This window comes from Pristiophorus japonicus, chromosome 10 (genome assembly GCF_044704955.1).
Source record: "Pristiophorus japonicus isolate sPriJap1 chromosome 10, sPriJap1.hap1, whole genome shotgun sequence".
Lineage (NCBI taxonomy): Eukaryota > Metazoa > Chordata > Chondrichthyes > Pristiophoridae > Pristiophorus > Pristiophorus japonicus.
In genome coordinates this window covers 212,325,736-212,344,514 of record NC_091986.1, presented here as the reverse complement: position 1 = coordinate 212,344,514, position 18,779 = coordinate 212,325,736, and the positions used below count along the sequence as shown (strand labels likewise).

The window sequence follows — 18,779 nt, the reverse complement described above, 5'->3', positions numbered from 1 at the left end:
CAGTTTGTTAGATATATTTAAGAGGGAGTTAGATGTGGCCCTTACGGCTAAAGGGATCAAGGGATATGGAGAGAAAGCAGGAAAGGGGTACTGAGGTGAAAGATCAGCCATGATCTTATTGAATGGTGGTGCAGGCTCGAAGGGCCGAATGACCTACTCCTGTACCTATTTTCTACGTTTCTTTGTTTCTAGTCCACTTTTTAGCTCCCATCACAACCACTGCCTCAACGGCAAGCTCCATCCCTTTTAAGAGCTGTTGCCCCGCTGGATTGTGTGTTACATTTCAAACTGTCTGGGCCAGCTTATCATTGGACCCTAAGCTTATTCAAATTAGAAATGGTCCCCTTGTAAAATTTTGCATGGCACCACCCCATAGCTGCCAGTGTGGTACATGAGCATCTGCTCATTGAAGTCTTTCTCGTAATATTGGGGTTCTGAATTTTCTTTAATCGCATCACTATCATGTCATGCTCTCGTTCTGTGTAAATACTTTATTTCATGTTCCTTTACAGAAACGTTTAAAGAAATTGACGCAACTTCTTGGCAAATGTACCTTTCCGCAAGGTATTTAGGACAGAAGCAGAGCCATATCAGCTGTGGCTCAGTGGCTCACTCTCGCCTCTGTGTCTAGAAGGTTGTGGGTTCCAGTCCCACGCCAGAGACTTGAGCACAAAAATTCTTGGATGATTTTCCCAGCTACATTCAGGGCAAACCAACTCTCCCATCAGGGTACCTCAATCAAGCCTTAGGAATCTTTGTTGTATATATCAGCTGTGGCTCAGTGGGTAGCACTCTTGCCTTTAAGAGGAGGTTGTGGGTTCAAGTCCCACTCAGTCGACTTGAACACAAAAACCTTGGCTGACACTCCCAGTGCTGAGGGAGCGCTGCGCTGTCGGAGGTGCCGTCTTTTGGATGAGTCGTTAAACCGAGGCCCCCTCTGCCCTCTCAGGTGGACGGAAAAGATCCCACAGCCACTATTTCGAAGAGGAGCAGGCGAGTTATCCCCGGTGTCCTGGCCAATATTTATACCACAATCAACATGACAAAAACAGATTACCTGGGCATTATCAAGTTGTAAAGTGGTCGGGGCATCCTGAGGTCGAGAAAGGGGCCATATAATGCAATTCTTTCTTTAATTTAACAGAAAAACAGAAAATGCTGGAAATCTCCACGGGTCAGGCAGCATCTGTGGAGTGAATCCGAGTTAACATTTCGGGTCGGTGACCCTTCGTCGGAACTGGCAAAGTTCGAGATGTAACAGATTATTATAGGGGCAGGGAAAGTCGGGGGGAAGGGAGGAAAGAACAAAAGGGAAGGTCTGTGATAGGGTGGAAGGCAGGAGAGATTAGAGAGACAACAGGGATGATGGGTACAAATTAGATGGTAATGGCACAAGTTAGGAAACAAAAAGTGGTGATTATTTCGCCATTCTCACTCCATCTAGACTCATATTTGTCCCGATAATGCAGTGGGTCAAGATACATTTAGATTTCTTCAAAACCATCTGGGTAATGACACACACTTTTGCTATTTTCCTGCCGTGAGAAGAAGAACATAAGAAATAAGAGCAGGAGTAGGCCATACGTACCCTCGAGCCTGCTCCGCCATTCAATAAGATCATGGCTGATCTGATCATGCTCAGCTCCACTTCCCCACCTGTTCCCCATAACCCCTTATCCCCTTATTGTTTAAGAAACTCTCTATTTCTGTCTTAAATTTATTCAATGTCCCAGCTTCCACAGCTCTCTGAGGCAGCGTATTCCACAGATTTACAACCCTCAGAGAACAAATTTTTCCTCTTCTCTGTTTTAAATGGGCGGCCCCTTATTCTAAGATTGGGCCCTCTAGTTCTAGTCTCACCCATCAATGGAAACATCCTCTCTGCATCCACTTTTTCAAGCCCCCTCATAATCTTATACTTTTCGATAAGATCACCTCTCATTCTTCCGAACTCCAATGAGTATAGGCCCAACCTACTCATAAGTCAACCCCCTCATCCCCGGGATCAACCTAGTGAACTTTCTCTGAACTGCCTCCAAAGCAAGTATATCCTTTCGTAAATATGGAAACCAAAACTGCACGCAGTATTCCTGGTGGCACATGATTCTGAATCTATTCCTTTTAAAACAAAGTTGAGTGAGTGGTGATTTGCACAGTGCATGGTCTCTCCCTCTTCCTTTTTAAAACGAATGATTATTCTAGATAATTAAATCAGCGTTAGGCCCAGTGTTTGAAATGTTCCCTTCTCATTACTTCACAAAGTCGCAGTGTCTGTGTCAGATTGGTATTCACGGAAACACATTCTTCTGCCTCTCTATCTGGGAACGGAATAGACAAATTCTCATTAAACACTTCATCGTTGCCTGTCCCCTTTATTATTTCAATGCATTTTCCTTCACTTAAAGTTGGAAAATTGGATTTGTAGAATTTTTATTTGTACTTTGGCGCCTCAAAATGTCAGTTCTCAACGTTACCAGATAGAAACATAGCAGCATTTATCTAGATTACATTTCCTGAGAGCGCAACTATAGTTAAATAATTCATAGAATTATTATCTCTGTGCAGCTTACGTGGTGTCGAATACTTATAATTCATAAGGTGACAGGTACAATGACGGTAATCCTATTTAAAAATATAGCTACAGAGCATATCTATTCGCTCTCGCACAGTATCTATCTGTCTTCTGACCAGAAAATGCATTAATTTGCTTGTCAAAAGTGAATGCTGTTTAATACAACAGGTCCTTGCATCTTTTTTAGTGTCTCGTTATTTTCTCAGATTGCTTACTACCCACTAACCATTTTTTTTGCCGGTTTTCTCTTTGCTCTAGAATTCCCTCCCCAAAACTGCCATGCCTCCCTCTCTCCTCCTTTAAGACGCTCCTTAAAACCTACCCCTTCACCTGTTCTGATAACTCCTTACGCAGCTCAGTGTCAGGTTTTGTTTGATAACGCTCCTGTGATGCTCCTTGGGACTGCATTAAAAAGAAAAAGAAAGACATATATTTATATGTTGCCTTACCGACCACCGGATGTCCCAAAGCGCTTTACAGCCAATGAAGGACATTTTGAAGTGTATTCACTGTTGCAATGTAGGCAACGCAGCAGCCAATTTACACATAAGCAAGCCCCAGGTGGGCAGAGGAAACGTTTCAAGGACACCCTCAAAGCCTCCCTGATAAAATGCAACATCCCCACCGACACCTGGGAGTCCCTGGCCAAAGACTGCCCTAAGTGGAGGAAAAGCATCCGGGAGGGTGCTGAGCACCTCGAGTCTCGTCGCCGAGAGCATGCAGAAACCAAGCGCAGTCAGCGGAAGGAGCGTGCGGCAAACCAGACTCCCCACCCACCCACCCTTTCCCTCAACCACTGTCTGTCCCACCTGTGACAGAGACTGTAATTCCCATATTGGACTGTTCAGTCACTTGAGAACTCACCTTTAGAGTGGAAGCAAGTCTCCCTCGATTTCGAGGGGCTGCCTGTGATGATCTGTTTTAGTGATGTTGATTGAAGGATAAATATTTTCCAGGACACCAGGGATAACTCCCCATCTGTTCTTTAAGATAATGAGAGCAGATGGGGCCTCGGTTTAACGTCTCAACCGAAAGACAGTACCCCTGACAGTGCAGCGCTCCCTCAGTACTGCACTGGAGTGTCAGCCTAGATTTTTGTGCTCAATTGTCTGGAGCAGGACTTGAACCCACAACCTTCTGACTCGGAGGCGAAGGTGCTTTCCTTGCATTACGGTAAAGGTGCTATATAAAGGCACGCTGTTATTGTCGTTGCTGGCTGCAAGAGCTGAAGCAAACCTCCTCTCCAAGTGGCTGTTCTTACCAATTGCTGATTATTCAGTCATGGGAGGGGCAGTGGTAAGACTAAAATCGTAAACACTCCCCGCAGTCTTCCCACATGAAGCTCACTTGCTGCCGTTTTACAGCGGGTTTCAATATCGTTGGGTCCTACAAATCGGGGTCCTGTGATAGAGATTGGACACCAATGCCATTTGAGTCTGGGAATGCACTGTTCTCCCACCCACCCCCACCCCCGGTCCGCCCCGTCCCCCCACAGTGCAGAGAGGCCACCACACGTTTCCCTCAAAAGGATCGCTGGAGACTGCATTGGGAGACTGAACAGTTCGGATTGGCGAGGATTTCTTGGCAGCAGGCTAAGCAGCATCGTTCTTCCCATGCCTCGCTAGGAATCCTCCCGAATGTTAACTTCCTTGTCATCCGTTTCCCACCTCCCTCACCAACCCCCCACCCTCACTGTCAGTCTGGCCCTCCTCTTTAATCAATTTCTGGCAGCTTTGCTGCGTCGACGAGCTGCTGGGTTTCCCATTCCCTGCCCGCTCCCTGAATGGCAAGCTGCGTATCAGCGTTGGGATCACACTGGCAGCTCGTCACTTCCATGCCAATGAGCCCAACCATCAAAATATTTTGGGCCTCTCGCCAGCTACATCAGGTAGGCGTTGCAATTACTCTGTCCATCATCAAAGGCGTTCCCTCGAACGAGGATGACTTGCTTCCACGAGTTCACAGATGTTTCGATGAAGGACCTGATGTTTCAGTCCTGAACTCCAATTGAAGGGGTGGAAGATGCCTATACGTGGATTTTTTTTGAACATGGGGTGACCGTTGCACATCAGCCACCACACGGGCTTTGACAGAATTAGGCCTTTATCCAGTGGCAAGGGTTAACCAGGACGACGGGAGACCCACTCTGCTGCACGGACCTAGTGCACACACATATCGCAGTGTGGGCTGGCCTGTGCTACCCCTGGGTCCTCGGCTCTTCTGGGCCCCGTACCCTCATCTGTCGCACCTCCACCCACGATCTCGCGCCATTCCTCAGCCATAAACAGTCACCGCATCTCGCCACAAACACTCGCCGCTCATCCGCCCCAACCTTCCCACTCCTCTGTACCTGGGCCCTCCCGATGTTCCTGCCCACGCTCCAAAACGGCGACCAGGGTTTTGATGATGTCACCCAGTCGCCCATCTCAAAATCATCGCACACTTGGAGCAGCTCGCGCTGGAGGTTAAAGTGGTATGCCGCTCCAGCTCTTTATAGCCCGACCTGCAGAGCTGTTCTAGAAACAGAGAAACATAGAAAATAGGTGCAGGAGTAGGCCATTCGGCCTTTCGAGCCTGCACCGCCATTCAATGAGTTCATGGCTGAACATGCAACTTCAGTACCCCATTCCTGCTTTCTTCCCATACCCCTTGATCCCCCGAGTAGTAAGGACTACATCTAACTCCTTTTTGAATATATTTAGTGAATTGGCCTCAACAACTTCCTGTGGTAGAGAATTCCACAGGTTCACCACTCTCTGGGTGAAGAAGTTTCTCCTCATCTCGGTCCTAAATGGCTTACCCCTTATCCTTAGACTGTGGCCCCTGGTTCTGGACTTCCCCAACATTGGGAACATTCTTCCTGCATCTAACTTGTCTAAACCCGTCAGAATTTTAAACGTTTCTATGAGATCCCCTCTCATTCTTCTGAACTCCAGTGAATACAGGCCCAGTTGATCCAGTCCTTCTCTCGCAGGTCGAGGGGCCATGATGTCCCAGGGCCCCCAGACTACTCTGTCCACCACCTCCACTTTAATATCCCTGCCGCCGCCCCCCCCCCCTCCACCCCCCGGCCATGAAAGAAAGAACTGATTTTTTTAACGCCTTTCACAACTTCAAGACATCCCATAAGAACATAAGAAATAGGAACAGGAGTCGGCCATACAGCCCCTCGAGCCTGCTCCGCCATTTAATACCATCATGGCTGATCTGATCATGGACTCAGTTCCACTTCCCTGCCCGCTCCCCATAACCCCTTATTCCCTTGTCAGTTAAGAAACTGTCTATCTGTGCCTTAAATATATTCAATGACCCAGCCTCCACAGCTCTCTGGGGCAGCGAATTCCACAGATTTACAACCCTCTGAGAGAAGAAATTCCTTCTCTTCTCAGTTTTAAATGGGCGGCCCCTTAATTCTAAGATTATGCCCCCTCGTTCTAGTCTCCCCGATCAGTGGAAACATCCTCTCTGCATCCAAAGCGCTTTAAAACCAATGAAATACTTTTTTTTAAGTGTAGGTTGTTGTAACGTAGGAAACGCGGCAGCCAATTTGCACACAGTAAGCTCCCACAAGCAGCAATGTGATAATGAGCTGTTTCAGTGATGTAGATTGAGGGATAAGTATTGACCAGGACACTGGGGAGAACACCCCTGCTCTTCATCGAAACAGTGCCGCGGGATCTTTTACATTTACGTGAGAGAGCAGACGGGACCTCGGTTTAACGTATCATCCGAAAGACGGCGCCTCCCGACAGTGCAGCAATGAGTCAAGAGGAGGAGCATGTGGGGTGTTGGATTGAAGAATAAACACATTAAAGTGTCTAAGGTGGGGGGGACGCATACAAGTGTCGGAGAAAGACGAGGGAGATGTGCTGAATTATCAGAAGGTGGGGATATAAGCCTGCTGTTAGAGAGGGATAAGACACTGATGTATTGAAGTGGAGGATAAGCTTGTTGAAGTGAGACGGGGGATAAATGCAATGAGTTAAGGCGTAACTTTAGTTATCCGCGTGGAATTTCGTCGGGGTTTACTTTTGCATAGACCATCTCGAACGCAATGTCAGTTCAATGTTTCAGCCTTCAAGTTCTTGATCCGGCAGGATAAATAGTTGTTGTCTAGATGTCCAGAGCCTGGTAGAGTTTAATATCTGCGCAGCTCTCAGGTTTATCTTCAGGTCGAGGTGAGCATTAGGAGGCAGCGATTCAGGAGAGGGAACCGGCAGCAATCATGGACAAAGGTGGGTCCTCTCTCTGCACATTAATGATTTAAGTAGACCAGTTGAAAGCCATCCGACTGAGTGTAGGGTGATGGGGGCGGGGAAGATTCTTAATTATCAGCCAAAATGGCTGGGGTTGGGTGCCCTCCTTTATGATGGTTAAGAAAGGTTCCACTGTATCAGAGGGGCGTTAAGTGCACAAAGCAATTTGTTGTGGTTTTCAACTCATCAAAACTATGAAAGTAACTTTCCCTCTGGAGCTTAGTGGGTGTATTTTCTTCCTCAGCCATAGCATCGTGATTTTCCACATGAAACGGATTTAGCCATTGCGGTCCTAAGATGCAAGTCCACAAAAATAAAAACCCGCAGCCTTCCCCACCATACCATTTGCACCCCCCCTCCCCACAACCCCACCACCATATTTTATAGACTCTGGATCAGTTCCTATGGACTGGAGGGTAGCTAATGTAACAACACTTTTTTAAAAAAGGAGGGAGAGAGAAAACAGGAAATAATAGACCGGTTAGCCTGACATTGATGTTGGGGAAAATGTTGGAATCAATTATCAAAGATGAAATAGCAGCGCATTTGGAAAGCAGTGACAGGTTCGGTCCAAGTCAGCATGGATTTATGAAAGGGAAATCATGCTTGACAAATCTAGAATTTTTTGAGGATGTAACTAGTCGACTGGACAAGGGAGAACCAGTGGATGTGGTGTATTTGGACTTTCAAAAAGCTTTTGACAAGGTCCCACACAAGAGATTAGTGTGCAAAATTAAAGCACATGGTATTGGGGGTAATGCATTGACGTGGATAGAGAACTGGTTGGCAGACAGGAAGCAGAGAGTTGGCATGAATGGGTCCTTTTCAGAATGGCAGGCAGTGACCAGTGGGGTGCCGCAGGGTTCAGTGCTGGGACCCCAGCTCTTTAAAATATACACCAATGATTTAGATGAAAGAATTGAGTGTAATATCTTCAAGTTTGCAGATGACACTAAACTGGGTGGCAGTGTGAGCTCTGAGGAGGATGCTAAGAGGCTGCAGGGTGGCTTGGACAGGTTAGGTGAGTGGGCAAATGCATGGCAGATGCAGTATAATGTGGATAAATGTGAGGTTATCCATTTTGGTGGCAAAAACAGGAAGGCAGAATATTATCTGAATGGCGACAGATCAGGAAAAGTGGAGGGGCAACAAGACCTGGGTGTCATGGTACATCAGTCATTGAAAGTTGGCATGCAGGTACAGCAGGCGGTGAAGAAGACAAATGCCATCTTGGCCTTCGTAGCTAGGGGATTTGAGTATAGGAGCAGGGAGGTCTTACTGCATTTGTACAGGGCCTTGGTGAGGCCACACCTTGAATACTGTGTACAGTTTTGGTCTCCTAATCTGAGGAAGGACATTCTTGCTATTGAGGGAGTGCAGCGAAGGTTCACCAGACTGATTCCCGGGATGGCAGGACTGACATATGAAGAAAGACTGGATCGACTAGGCTTATATTCACTGGAAGTTAGAAGAATGAGAGGGGATCTCTCAGAAACATATAAAATTCTGACGGGATTGGACAAATTAGATGCAGGAAGAATGTTCCCGATGTTGGGAAAGTCGAGAACCAGGGGTCACAGTCTAAGGATAAGGGGTAAGCCATTTAGGACCAAGATGAGGAGAAACTTCTTCACTCAGAGAATTGTGAACCTGTGGAATTCTCTACCACAGAAAGTTGTTGAGGCCAGTTCGTTAGATATATTCAAAAGGGAGTTAGATGTGACCCTTATGGCTAAAGGGATCAGGGGTATGGAGAGAAAGCAGGAATGGGTTACTGAAGTTGCATGATCAGCCATGATCATATTGAATGGTGATGCAGGCTCGAAAGGCTGAATGGCCTACTCCTGCGCCTATTTTCTATGTTTCTCTGTTACTGTATCGAGTCATTTTATATGCATATTTCACAAACGTACAATTCTTTAATAAAAACAGCAAAAAAACACTTCCAGCCACTAACCCCAGGAAGTACACCTGACCAAAAAACAAAATTAACTCTTCAAACTCCCCCACCCCCCCCCCCCCCCCCCGCCCGCCCCACCACCCCACCTCTATGTGCACAAGGAACAAAAATCCCGTAATGTCCGCCAAGCGGAAACACCAGTGAGGAGCAAAGCTGAAGCAACAATCTGCTCGGCCAGCTCTGTTCCCCTCCTTGGTCTGCGCCGCTGGCAGCTGAGGTTCTTCGCTGGCAGCGCGCACGGCCCTGCACGAGGCTCATCGAAAGGAACACGCTGTCTCCATGACAACAGCGGCTTGCGGTGCCCATTGTGCCCCACCCCCCCCCTCATGGTGCAGAATGCTCGCTGGGCCCCGGCGCTCTAGAATCTCAGATGACGGGGGGAAAAAAAACCCAAGAGACAACCGTGAGCGGTATCTGCTCGAGCACGGGGACATTCATGATTCGTTAGTTCAGCCTTCAGTTTCCACCCCTCATTTCTACAAAGCTCAGTGCAGGAGAGACACACTGGGGATCTGACAGAAAAACCTGCATGCTGAAAAATTGGGGGCCGCAGCATTCTTAATCATAGAATCATAAAAATTTACAGCCAGGAAGGAGGCCCATTTCGGCCTATCGTGTCCGCGTCAGCCGACCAAACGCTATCCCACCTAATCCCACTTTCCAGCCCTTGGTCTGTAGCCATGCAGGTTACAGCACTTCAAATGCACTTTTCAAATGTGGTGGTTTCTGCCTCTACCACCCTTTCAGGCAGTGAGTTCCAGACCCCACCACCCTCTGGGTGAAGAAATTTCCCCTCAAATCCCCTCTAAACCTTCCCCCAATTACTTTAAAATCTATGCCCCCTGGTTGTTGACCCCTCTGCCAAGGGAAACAAGTCCTTCCTATCCACTCTATCCAGGTCCCTCATAATTTTATACACCTCAATGAGGTCTCCCCTCATCCTCCTCTGTTCCAAAGAAAACAGCCCCAGTATCTCTAATCCTTCCTTATATTGAAATATACTGAAATTCTCCAATCCAGGCAGCTTCCTCGTAAATCTCCTCTGTACCATCTCTCGTGCAGTCACATCTTTCCTATAATGTGGTGACCAGAACTGCACGCAGTACTCCAGCTGCGGCCTAACCAGTGTTTTATACAATTCAAGCATAACCTCCTTGCTGTTGTATTCCATGCCTCGACTTATAAAGGGAAGAACACACAAGAACACAAGCAGGAGTAGACCATACAGCCCCTAGAGTTTGCTCCACCATTTAATAAGATCATGGCTGATCTGATCATGGACTCAGCTCCACTTCCCTGTCCGCTCTCCATAACCCTTTATTCCCTTATCGCTCAAAAATCTGTCTATCTCCACCTTAAATATATTTAATGACCCAGCCTCCACAGCTCTCTGGGGCAGAGAATTCCACAGATTTACAACCCTCTGAGAGAAGAAATTCCTCATCTCAGTTTTAATGGGCGGCCCCTTATTCTGAGACTATGCCCCCTAGTTTTAGTTTCCCCTATCAGTGGAAATATACTCTCTTCATCCAACTTGCCCAGCCCTCTCATTATCTTATATGTTTCGATAAGATCACCTCTCATTCTTCTGAACTCCAATGAGTATAGACCCAACCTATTTAACCTATCTTCATAAGTCAACCCCCTCATTTCCAGAATCAACCAAGGGAACCTTCTCTGAACTGCCTCCAATGCAAGTATATCCTTCCTTAAATACGGAGACCAAAACTGTACGCAGTACTCCAGGTGTGGCCTCACCAATACCCTGTACAGTTGTAGCAGGACTTCTCTGCTTTTATACTCCATCCCCCTTGCAATAAAGGCCAATATTCCATTTGCCTTCCTGATTTGCCTTCCGGCTTTTAAAAATTTCCCAATCCTCTGGCCTCCCACTAGACTTGGCCACATTGTATGCCCTTGTTTTCAATTTGATACCATCCCTTATTTCCTTAGTTAGCCATGGATGGTTATCCCTTCTCTTACAGTCTTTCCTTCTCATTGAGATATATTTTTGTTGAGAGTTATGAAATATCTCCTTAAATGTCTGCCACTGCTCATTACACAATCTGTCTCATTACACAAACCAGATCCGAGATAGCCTGCTCCCTGGTTGGTTCTGCAATGTACTGTTCAAGGAAACGATCCAGGATACACTCTATGAACTCTTCGTCAAGGCTACCCTGGCCAATTTGCTTTGTCCAATCAATATGAAGATTAAAATCGCCCATGATTATTATTGCCTTTCTTTTATTACAAAGCCTCCATTATTTCTTGATTTATACTCCGTCCAACAGTGTAGCTACTGTTAGGGGGCCTATAGACTACGCCCACCTGCGTTTTTTTCCCCTTATTCCATATCTCCACCCAAACTGATTCAACATCTTGATCTTCTAAGCCAATATCGTTTCTCACTAACGCACTGATTTCATCCTTTATTAACAGTGCTACCCCACCTCCTTCTCCTTTCTGTTTGTCCTTCTGAATTGTCAAATACCCCTGGATATTTAGTTCCCAGTCTTCGTCACAAGTATTCCATATGCCTTCTTAACCACCTTAATATAATTTTAAGTGCACGCAGTGTAAGCTGGAGATAGTCCCTTTTCACTTTTCAGAGCCACTGTGGACTTGCTTGGCAGGTAAAGCACTACTGTACTGTAGTTTTGAGCTGTCACATAACCCACATTGTAAACTTGCTGAGTTGGCGAGAAAGAAGGACTTGCATTTATATCGCGCCTTTCACGACCACCGGACGTCTCATAGCGCTTTACAGCCAATGAAGTACTTTTGAACTAGTCACTGTTGTAATGTAGGAAATGCGGCAGCCAATTTGCACACAGCAAGCTCCCACAAACAGCAATGTGATAATGACCAGATAATCTGTTTTAATCATGCTGATTGGTCAGCACACTGGGGAGAACTCCCCCTGCTCTTCTTCGAAATAGTGCCGTGGGATCTTTTACGTCCACTTGAGAGAGCAGACGGGGCCTCGATTTAAGGTCTCATCCGCAAGACGGCACCTCCGACACTGCAGCGCTCCCTCAGCACTGCACTGGAGTGTCAGCCTAGATTTATGTGTTCAAGTCCCTGGATTGGGACTTGAACCCACAACCTTCTGACTCAAGCGAGAGTGTTACCCACTGAGCCACAGCTGAGACGGCTGACCTGAACTGTCTTTCAGTGGAATCCATATTTGCATCTGTTGGTGTTATTACACGGGAGTTGCAATCTCATAACCTTCAAGTTTGCAGCATAAGTGGGGGATGGGGAAGGTTGTCCTTGCACAGTATTCTACTCTCCAGGATCAATATTCTGAGCAGCCACATTCATTAGAGTTCATCATGGGATTATTAATGGGCCTGACATGACTGGGAGAAAGATATTTGATTTTTGACACACACATATCCTTTGAAATCTGTAACACCAGACACTTGGGTGAATGCAAATGTTGAACACACTTATTTTACCTATCTTTAGTGGCCTCGCCCCTCCCTATCTCTGTAATCTCCTTCAGCACCACAACCGCCCCCCAGATGTCTGCGCTCTTCTAATTCTGCCCTCTTGAGCATCCCTGATTATAATCGCTCAACCATTGGTGGCCGTGCCTTCTGTTGCCTAGGCCCCAAGCTTGGAACCCTCTGCCTAAACCTCTCCACCTCTCTGCCCCTCTTTCCTCCTTCAAGAGGCTCCTTAAAACCTACCTCTTTGACTAACCTGCCCTAATTTTTCCTCATGCAGCTCGGCGATTCAAATGTTTTTTTGTCTTATCTATTTATATAGCACCTTGGGACATTTTACTACATTAAAGGGGCTATATAAATACAATTTTTGTTAAAGCTGAGGGGAAACCACTATTACATTTTCTGATCTGTTGCAACAAGAACTATTTGAAACTACAGCTCCATCAGTTACTACCTTTTTAAAAAAAAAATATTCTCTCCTTTTTCCATATCTCTATAATACCGATGATTTCAGTCTTGTGTGTGTGTGTGTTGTGGAATGCCTTGACGTCCCTCTCTCCTTCCGCCACGTTTGACATGCACGCCACCTCAGTGCTGACGAGGAACTGATGTCTTTCAGCGCTGTCAAATGCAAGCCGCAAAGAGTATGCCTGATGCATATATTTGGTGTAACAAATAAGCGCGATGATTACGGGTCATTAGCTCGGCTTCTTTGGTAATGAAGAGTTTTAATTGCCTCTAGTTTCGGGGAATTAGTTAAGCCCTTCCATTATGCATATTACTTGAGTAATAAGCGGTGGCTTCTATACAACAAGCTCTGTGACATCACGGAAGTCAATTAGGTCTTTCACTGCAAGCTTGTCAGTAACATTTCTATGCCATGTCTCGATAGAGAGGGTTTCTGAAAGGGCCCGATAATACCATTTTGTATAGCTTTTAAGCTTACTCACAAAAGTCGGACCGTATCTCAGTTGTGCTCGTAGAGCTTTCACCACAGCCTTTGAGGGCTTTTTAGAGAGCCCGAGTTAATGCCGTGGGGTGGATAGACGCTCGGCAACAAAGCCAATTGGCAAAGGCTGCTTCTACTGTGACGTGGACATTGTTCGAAGCATTGAAGACGTTAATGGAGATGGACTGTCCAGCGCATGATTGAAGGTTCATATGGAGAGGTTGCTGTCACGGCAACACTAGCCCGTGTAAAACCCATAATTGAGTTGCAGTTTGTAACACAAAGGAGAGCCATGGAGGTTAAGCCTTGGTAGGAGACCGGCATGTTACCAGGAAGAGGATGAAAGTTAGCAGAGGAATCTTGTTATAAAGGTTTCAAAAGGACTCCTGCAAAATTAGTACAAAACAGAATGTGATTGTTACTAGTTTTTTTTTAATTGCTAGATCGAATCTGCACTAAATGAGTTTACTTTTTCCCTAAAAGATGGACAGATGAGAGTGCGACTGCCATTCTCTGAAAAAGTACAGCGGAACCCGCCTTCCAGCAATTTTTTGTTTTCTGTCACATTATAGCATTTATTTCTCTCCTGAAACTTTAAGAAGAATTACAAAATGGAGACACCTTTCACAACCACCGGACGTCTCGAAGCGCTTTACAGCCAGTGAAGTACTTTTGGAGTGTAGTTACTGTTGTAATGTAGGGAACGCGGCAGCCAACGTGATAATGACCAGATAATCTGTTTTCTTGTTATATTGATTGAGAGATAAATATTGGCCAGGACAGTTGGGACAACTTTCCTGCTCTTTTTCAAAATGTTGCCATGGGATCTTTTACGTCCACATGAGAGAGCCTCAGTTTAATATCTCATCTGAAAGACAGCACCTCTGACAGTGTGGTACTCCCTCAGCGCTGCACTGGAGTGTCAGCGCAATTTTTTTTTGTGCTCAGGCACCTAGAGAGTGGGACCTGAACCCACAACCTTCTGACTCAGAGGCGAGAGTGCTACCCACTGAGCCACAGCTGACACTTAAGTCACCTTTGTGCAATCTTGTAGTAATCGTCCATTATGGAAATTTGCACGCCGTCTGTGCTGGGCTAGCTTATTCTAGCCGGGGCAGTGGTTGGGAACTACAAATGGCCCCAGCTCCCCTAGAACTAGAGAGGGGAGGGGAAGAAATCTCTCAGGTTTGCCATTTCTAAATGCTATCAGATGTGGTGTTAGGACTGATGGAGTTTAGCTGTGATATCCCTCGTGGTTAAATAGCCTGCTGACTTTTACTGCCTAGATTAACACAATGGACAAGATACCAGAGGGCCACCAGTGACTGTGCAGTCAGAACCCAGCAAGAATTAGGAGCCAAAAATTTCCCTCCACGCACCTACCTATTTTTAAATGTTTTCCTCCGCCCCAATCCATGGAGCAGAGATTCGATCGGTATTGAGCATTTTCGGGTTTTTTTTTGGCGGCCCGGCTGAACCCGTGGCCAACATTGTCGGGCTGACCTCGGAGTCGACCAACAAATAAAACAAAATGGAGGCGGCGGCAGTGCTGCCCTCCCCCTTTAAGGCCGGACTCGCCGCCCAGCCACACACACACGCAGCTTCCCGCTGGGGAAAGCTGTCAGGGGTGCTGACCGGAGGTTGCTCTGCTCCCGCCGGGCAATTACCCGCGGGGGGGGGTCGGAGGTCGGACAGGGGGTTGGCGCCGGTCAGCGTGGGGTCGCCACCAGTTGGTGTGGGGTTGGCGCGTGCCCGACGGGGTGAGACCACGGGCCGGCATGGGGGCAATTTGGAATGGGTTGGCCCATCCATCTGCCCCCAGTCAGCGAGGCCTATCCGCTATATTCCAGCCTTTTAGATGTGGTAATGGAGCTTATAGAGGGGGGGGGTGGCAATTTCGGCCTCCTGGTGTCTAGAGGGGAGTGAGGGGGACCGAGGGTAGGGTAACAGGAGAAATTGTATGTTGTATTTTTCAAAGGAGTGCTTTGTTTCTCTCCACCAGTGCCTCGTGTTTGAAGATTCCCCAAACGGAGTATTAGCCGCGTTGGCAGCAGGAATGCAGGCCGTCCATGTTCCAGACCCGAGCCTGGACCCAGAACTTACAAAGGCAGCCACCTTGGTACTCAAGTCGTTGGAGCATTTCAAGCCACAATTGTTTGGTCTGCCTGCCTACGAGTAGAGACCCCAGGCAGTCTCTGTGCACAGAATGCGATTTGTCTCTCTCCCTCTCTCTCTCTCTCCCCTCTCCCTCTCATCACACATTCAGGAATACATCGGGTCTTGCTTACTGAATCCTGCCGTTAGTCAGTTGTGTGACCTGTTTTGAAAGCAAACTGGGTGGGGGGCACTTGTGCAACATTCACACCACTAACAAGAAACCGAAGCTGAGCTCTGCCCCTCCGATGGCATCCACGACTTTGTCCTAGTCTGGTTTCACGTTTCTTCAATTACATAAGAATTAGGAGCAGGAGTAGGCCATTCAGCCCCTCGAGCCTGCTCCGCCATTCAATGAGATCATGGCTGATCTTCTACCTCAACTCCACTTTCCTGCTCTATCCCCATTCCTCCTGATTTTCTTAACATCCAAAAATCTATCGATCTCTGTCTTGAATATAGTCAAAGAGTGAGCCTCCACAGCCCTCTGTGATGAGAATTCCAGAGATTCACCACCCTCTGAGTGGAAAAAGTTTCTCCTCATCTCAGTCCTAAATGGCCGACCCCTTATTCTGAGACTGTGACCCCTGGTTCTAGACTCCCCAGCCAGGGGGAAACATCCTCCCTGCATCTGCCCTGTCAAGCCCTGTAAGAATTTTGTATGATTGAGTTGAAACAAAACTGAGGCAGGTGATCAGATTTTTGCAACTCCACGAGACACCTGCCGCAACATTGGAGCTGCTGTTGTGACCTAAAAGAATGAGCATGTGATTATTTTCAGGTTGTTTTCTGATTGGTGATCGATCGCCAGGGGAGCGCCCCTCAATTGGAGATCCGCCATTCTTTCACAGTGTGCCACAGGTCCCTATTGGCTCTTCTGGATGATCAATAAGATAAAAGTCAGCAGCCTCTCGGGACCCATGAATATTCAGGACGGGATGTCGCCAGAAGTGCAGAGTTCAGCTCCTTTACATTGGCCAGTATAAATCTGCCAGTCACCGTAAAATTCATTGGTACTGGCGGGATTTATTTCCCAGTGCTTCTGTCCATGGAAGTCAAATCCCATTACTGTACCACTGTTACAATGCCTTTCACCATTAAGGCCCTGTATTATTACCCACCTTTCAGCTGCGTCAAGCTGACTAGACCATTCTCTGTCAAGTCCCTGAGCTCGCAGTGAGTTAATTCTACCCTTGTGGCTTCTGATTTTGCCTTGACAGCTCGCTCACGGTCCTTGATGTTTTGTTAAACCGTCTGATGGAAGGAGCTGCCTTTATTATTGTCCTTTATTGTTCTTGCAGTGTAAAAAATATTCTGTGCGTTATTGTCCCGTGTCATAAGACTGAAGCAAAAAGGCCAAATGGTGAGCTGTGCAGAATAGATATATCTCTGCATCCTAAAACGATAAGAGAACGATCAGTAGATGAAAGCAATATGTGGGAAATAATAAGCAAAGGCTTTAAGTGATGACGTAAGCCGCAAGACCACAGTTTGAAGAGAGAGAAACTTGTGATCTGAATCCCAAGATTAGATATTTTTTACAGTCACTTCCTCATTTTATTTTTACAATGTACATTTAACTGTTGAGGGCAGTCTTGTCATTGGTTTTGTTTGTTCCCCCCACCTCCTCCCCCTCAGTGATATGTGTCACGATGCACTTTGACATCTTGGACACTCTGCAAAATTGGCGCGGAGCAGCGACCTCACGGGGAGGGTAAAAGTTGCCTTTTTTTTTCCCCCCGACTTGTTTTTACACAACGTCCTCCTTCCTGTCCCCCTTGACCTCTTTGCCGATATCGTCTCCTACCCGTGCCGTCGACTTGTGTCACACGGTGCTTTTCACAGGCTGGGGTGAAGATGACCTCAAAGTGTATTATGCAAAAACTGCAGATGGTCACGAGATCGACTGCAGGCGTATACTGCGCGTGGAATCCCTAATTGGCTCCATTCTTGAACATGGTTGAGGTTTTGTGTTCAAACACTACTCGGGGCTCTGTATAATTGCACTCCTGTTCCCATTAGCCACTGGGCCAGTAACTAGTTCTTTGCCCAGAGCCACTAAATTGAATGCACCACTCATTCTCCAACAACCAAGATATTAACGAATAGATGACTATGACTCTCTTGAAAAATATATTTCCACTCGGTTTTGGAAATGTAAAATTGTCTTTATTGGGGATATTCAGGCCTATTGTTGGAGTAGACAGAGCTTTACTCTACATCTAACTGCACTGTACCTGATGATGATGATGATGAAAGTCACGACTCCAGCACTAACATCCTCACCTTGAGGAGCACAAACACTCAAACAAAAAGCAAGGCATGTTTTACTCAGCTGAAAAATACTCAAACAGAAAGCACATCTGTCATTAACTGCTGACCATTCTATCTATCTATCTATCTATCTATCTCTCTCTCTCTCTCTCTCTCTCTCTCTATCTATCTATCTATCTATCTATCTATCTATCTATATTGCATGTATAGTTTGGGATTTAATTGTTCAAATGAACTTGTACCTCTTTTATAGATATGTTGGTTATGTCTTTCTATTTCTTAGGTTTTCAAATTTGATGTTCTGATAACGTTGTTGTTTGCAAATGTTGCCTTTTTGAGGAATAAATCTCCTGGTTATGGTTGTTTTAATCATTTTCTGTTCATATATGGTGATTGCCTTATCTATTATACTTCAGTTCCCGGGGAAGATGAAATTATTGATGGAGTTCACTCATTAAAAACGCCTTCATGGCAAAGGCCCACATCGAACAAGGGTCCAATTTATTTTGTGGTAGCAGACCTTAATGCACCCCTTCGCAGGAAGCTCTGAGCTGCAGTTGTTTAGCTTTCGAGGAGCACTAGAACATTATCACGTACCTAAGGGCACAGGAGCAGAAATACTGTGTGCACTAACATAATGAAGGTAGAAAGAGTCGGGCAGTCAGTGGCAGAACACCCTGTCAATTTATTTGGCAGGCAGTGATTAGTGCATCACGCACAGACGGAATGAAATGATGCCAGGCCACGACTCCGTTGGTCAAGGAGGTGAATTCCTTCACCGCGAGCGACCCTTTTATATCAAACCTGCGTCTCCCTTTGTTGCAATGCCAGCGCTTGCTTCCTGATTGTGAACTTGAAAGCTGACCTTGTGGTGTTCATGGGCTTCTGCAGCATCTCAGAACCCTCATCGCATGAATAGGAATCAGGATGTCAGCCCTCCACACGTTTACTGCTTGTCTTGCATATAAAAACCTTTGCTGCAGTTTCGCTACAGGGGCAGTGTCAACAATACTTTTTTTCCCACGAAGTGTGAGACCACGGAATGCTGTGTTGATCCGATCACGATGCTTAAAAGGTTATCTTATGCGGATAATGTGAGGTTATCCACTTTGGGGGCAAAAACAGGAAGGAAGAATATTATCTGAATGGCGGCAGA

General features: G+C 46.4%; 1 protein-coding gene across 1 annotated transcript in view; it reads left to right on the top strand.

Annotated features, from left to right (window-relative positions):
- Positions 1-17,992, top strand: part of pudp (pseudouridine 5'-phosphatase) — a 79,655-nt gene extending 61,663 nt beyond the window's left edge. The window contains exon 4 of the mRNA XM_070892536.1: positions 15,198-17,992. Coding sequence (XP_070748637.1) covers positions 15,198-15,374 — 177 coding nt within the window. The 3' untranslated portion in view covers positions 15,375-17,992. The remainder of the gene's footprint in view (positions 1-15,197) is intronic.
- The last annotated feature ends 787 nt before the right edge of the window (positions 17,993-18,779 follow it).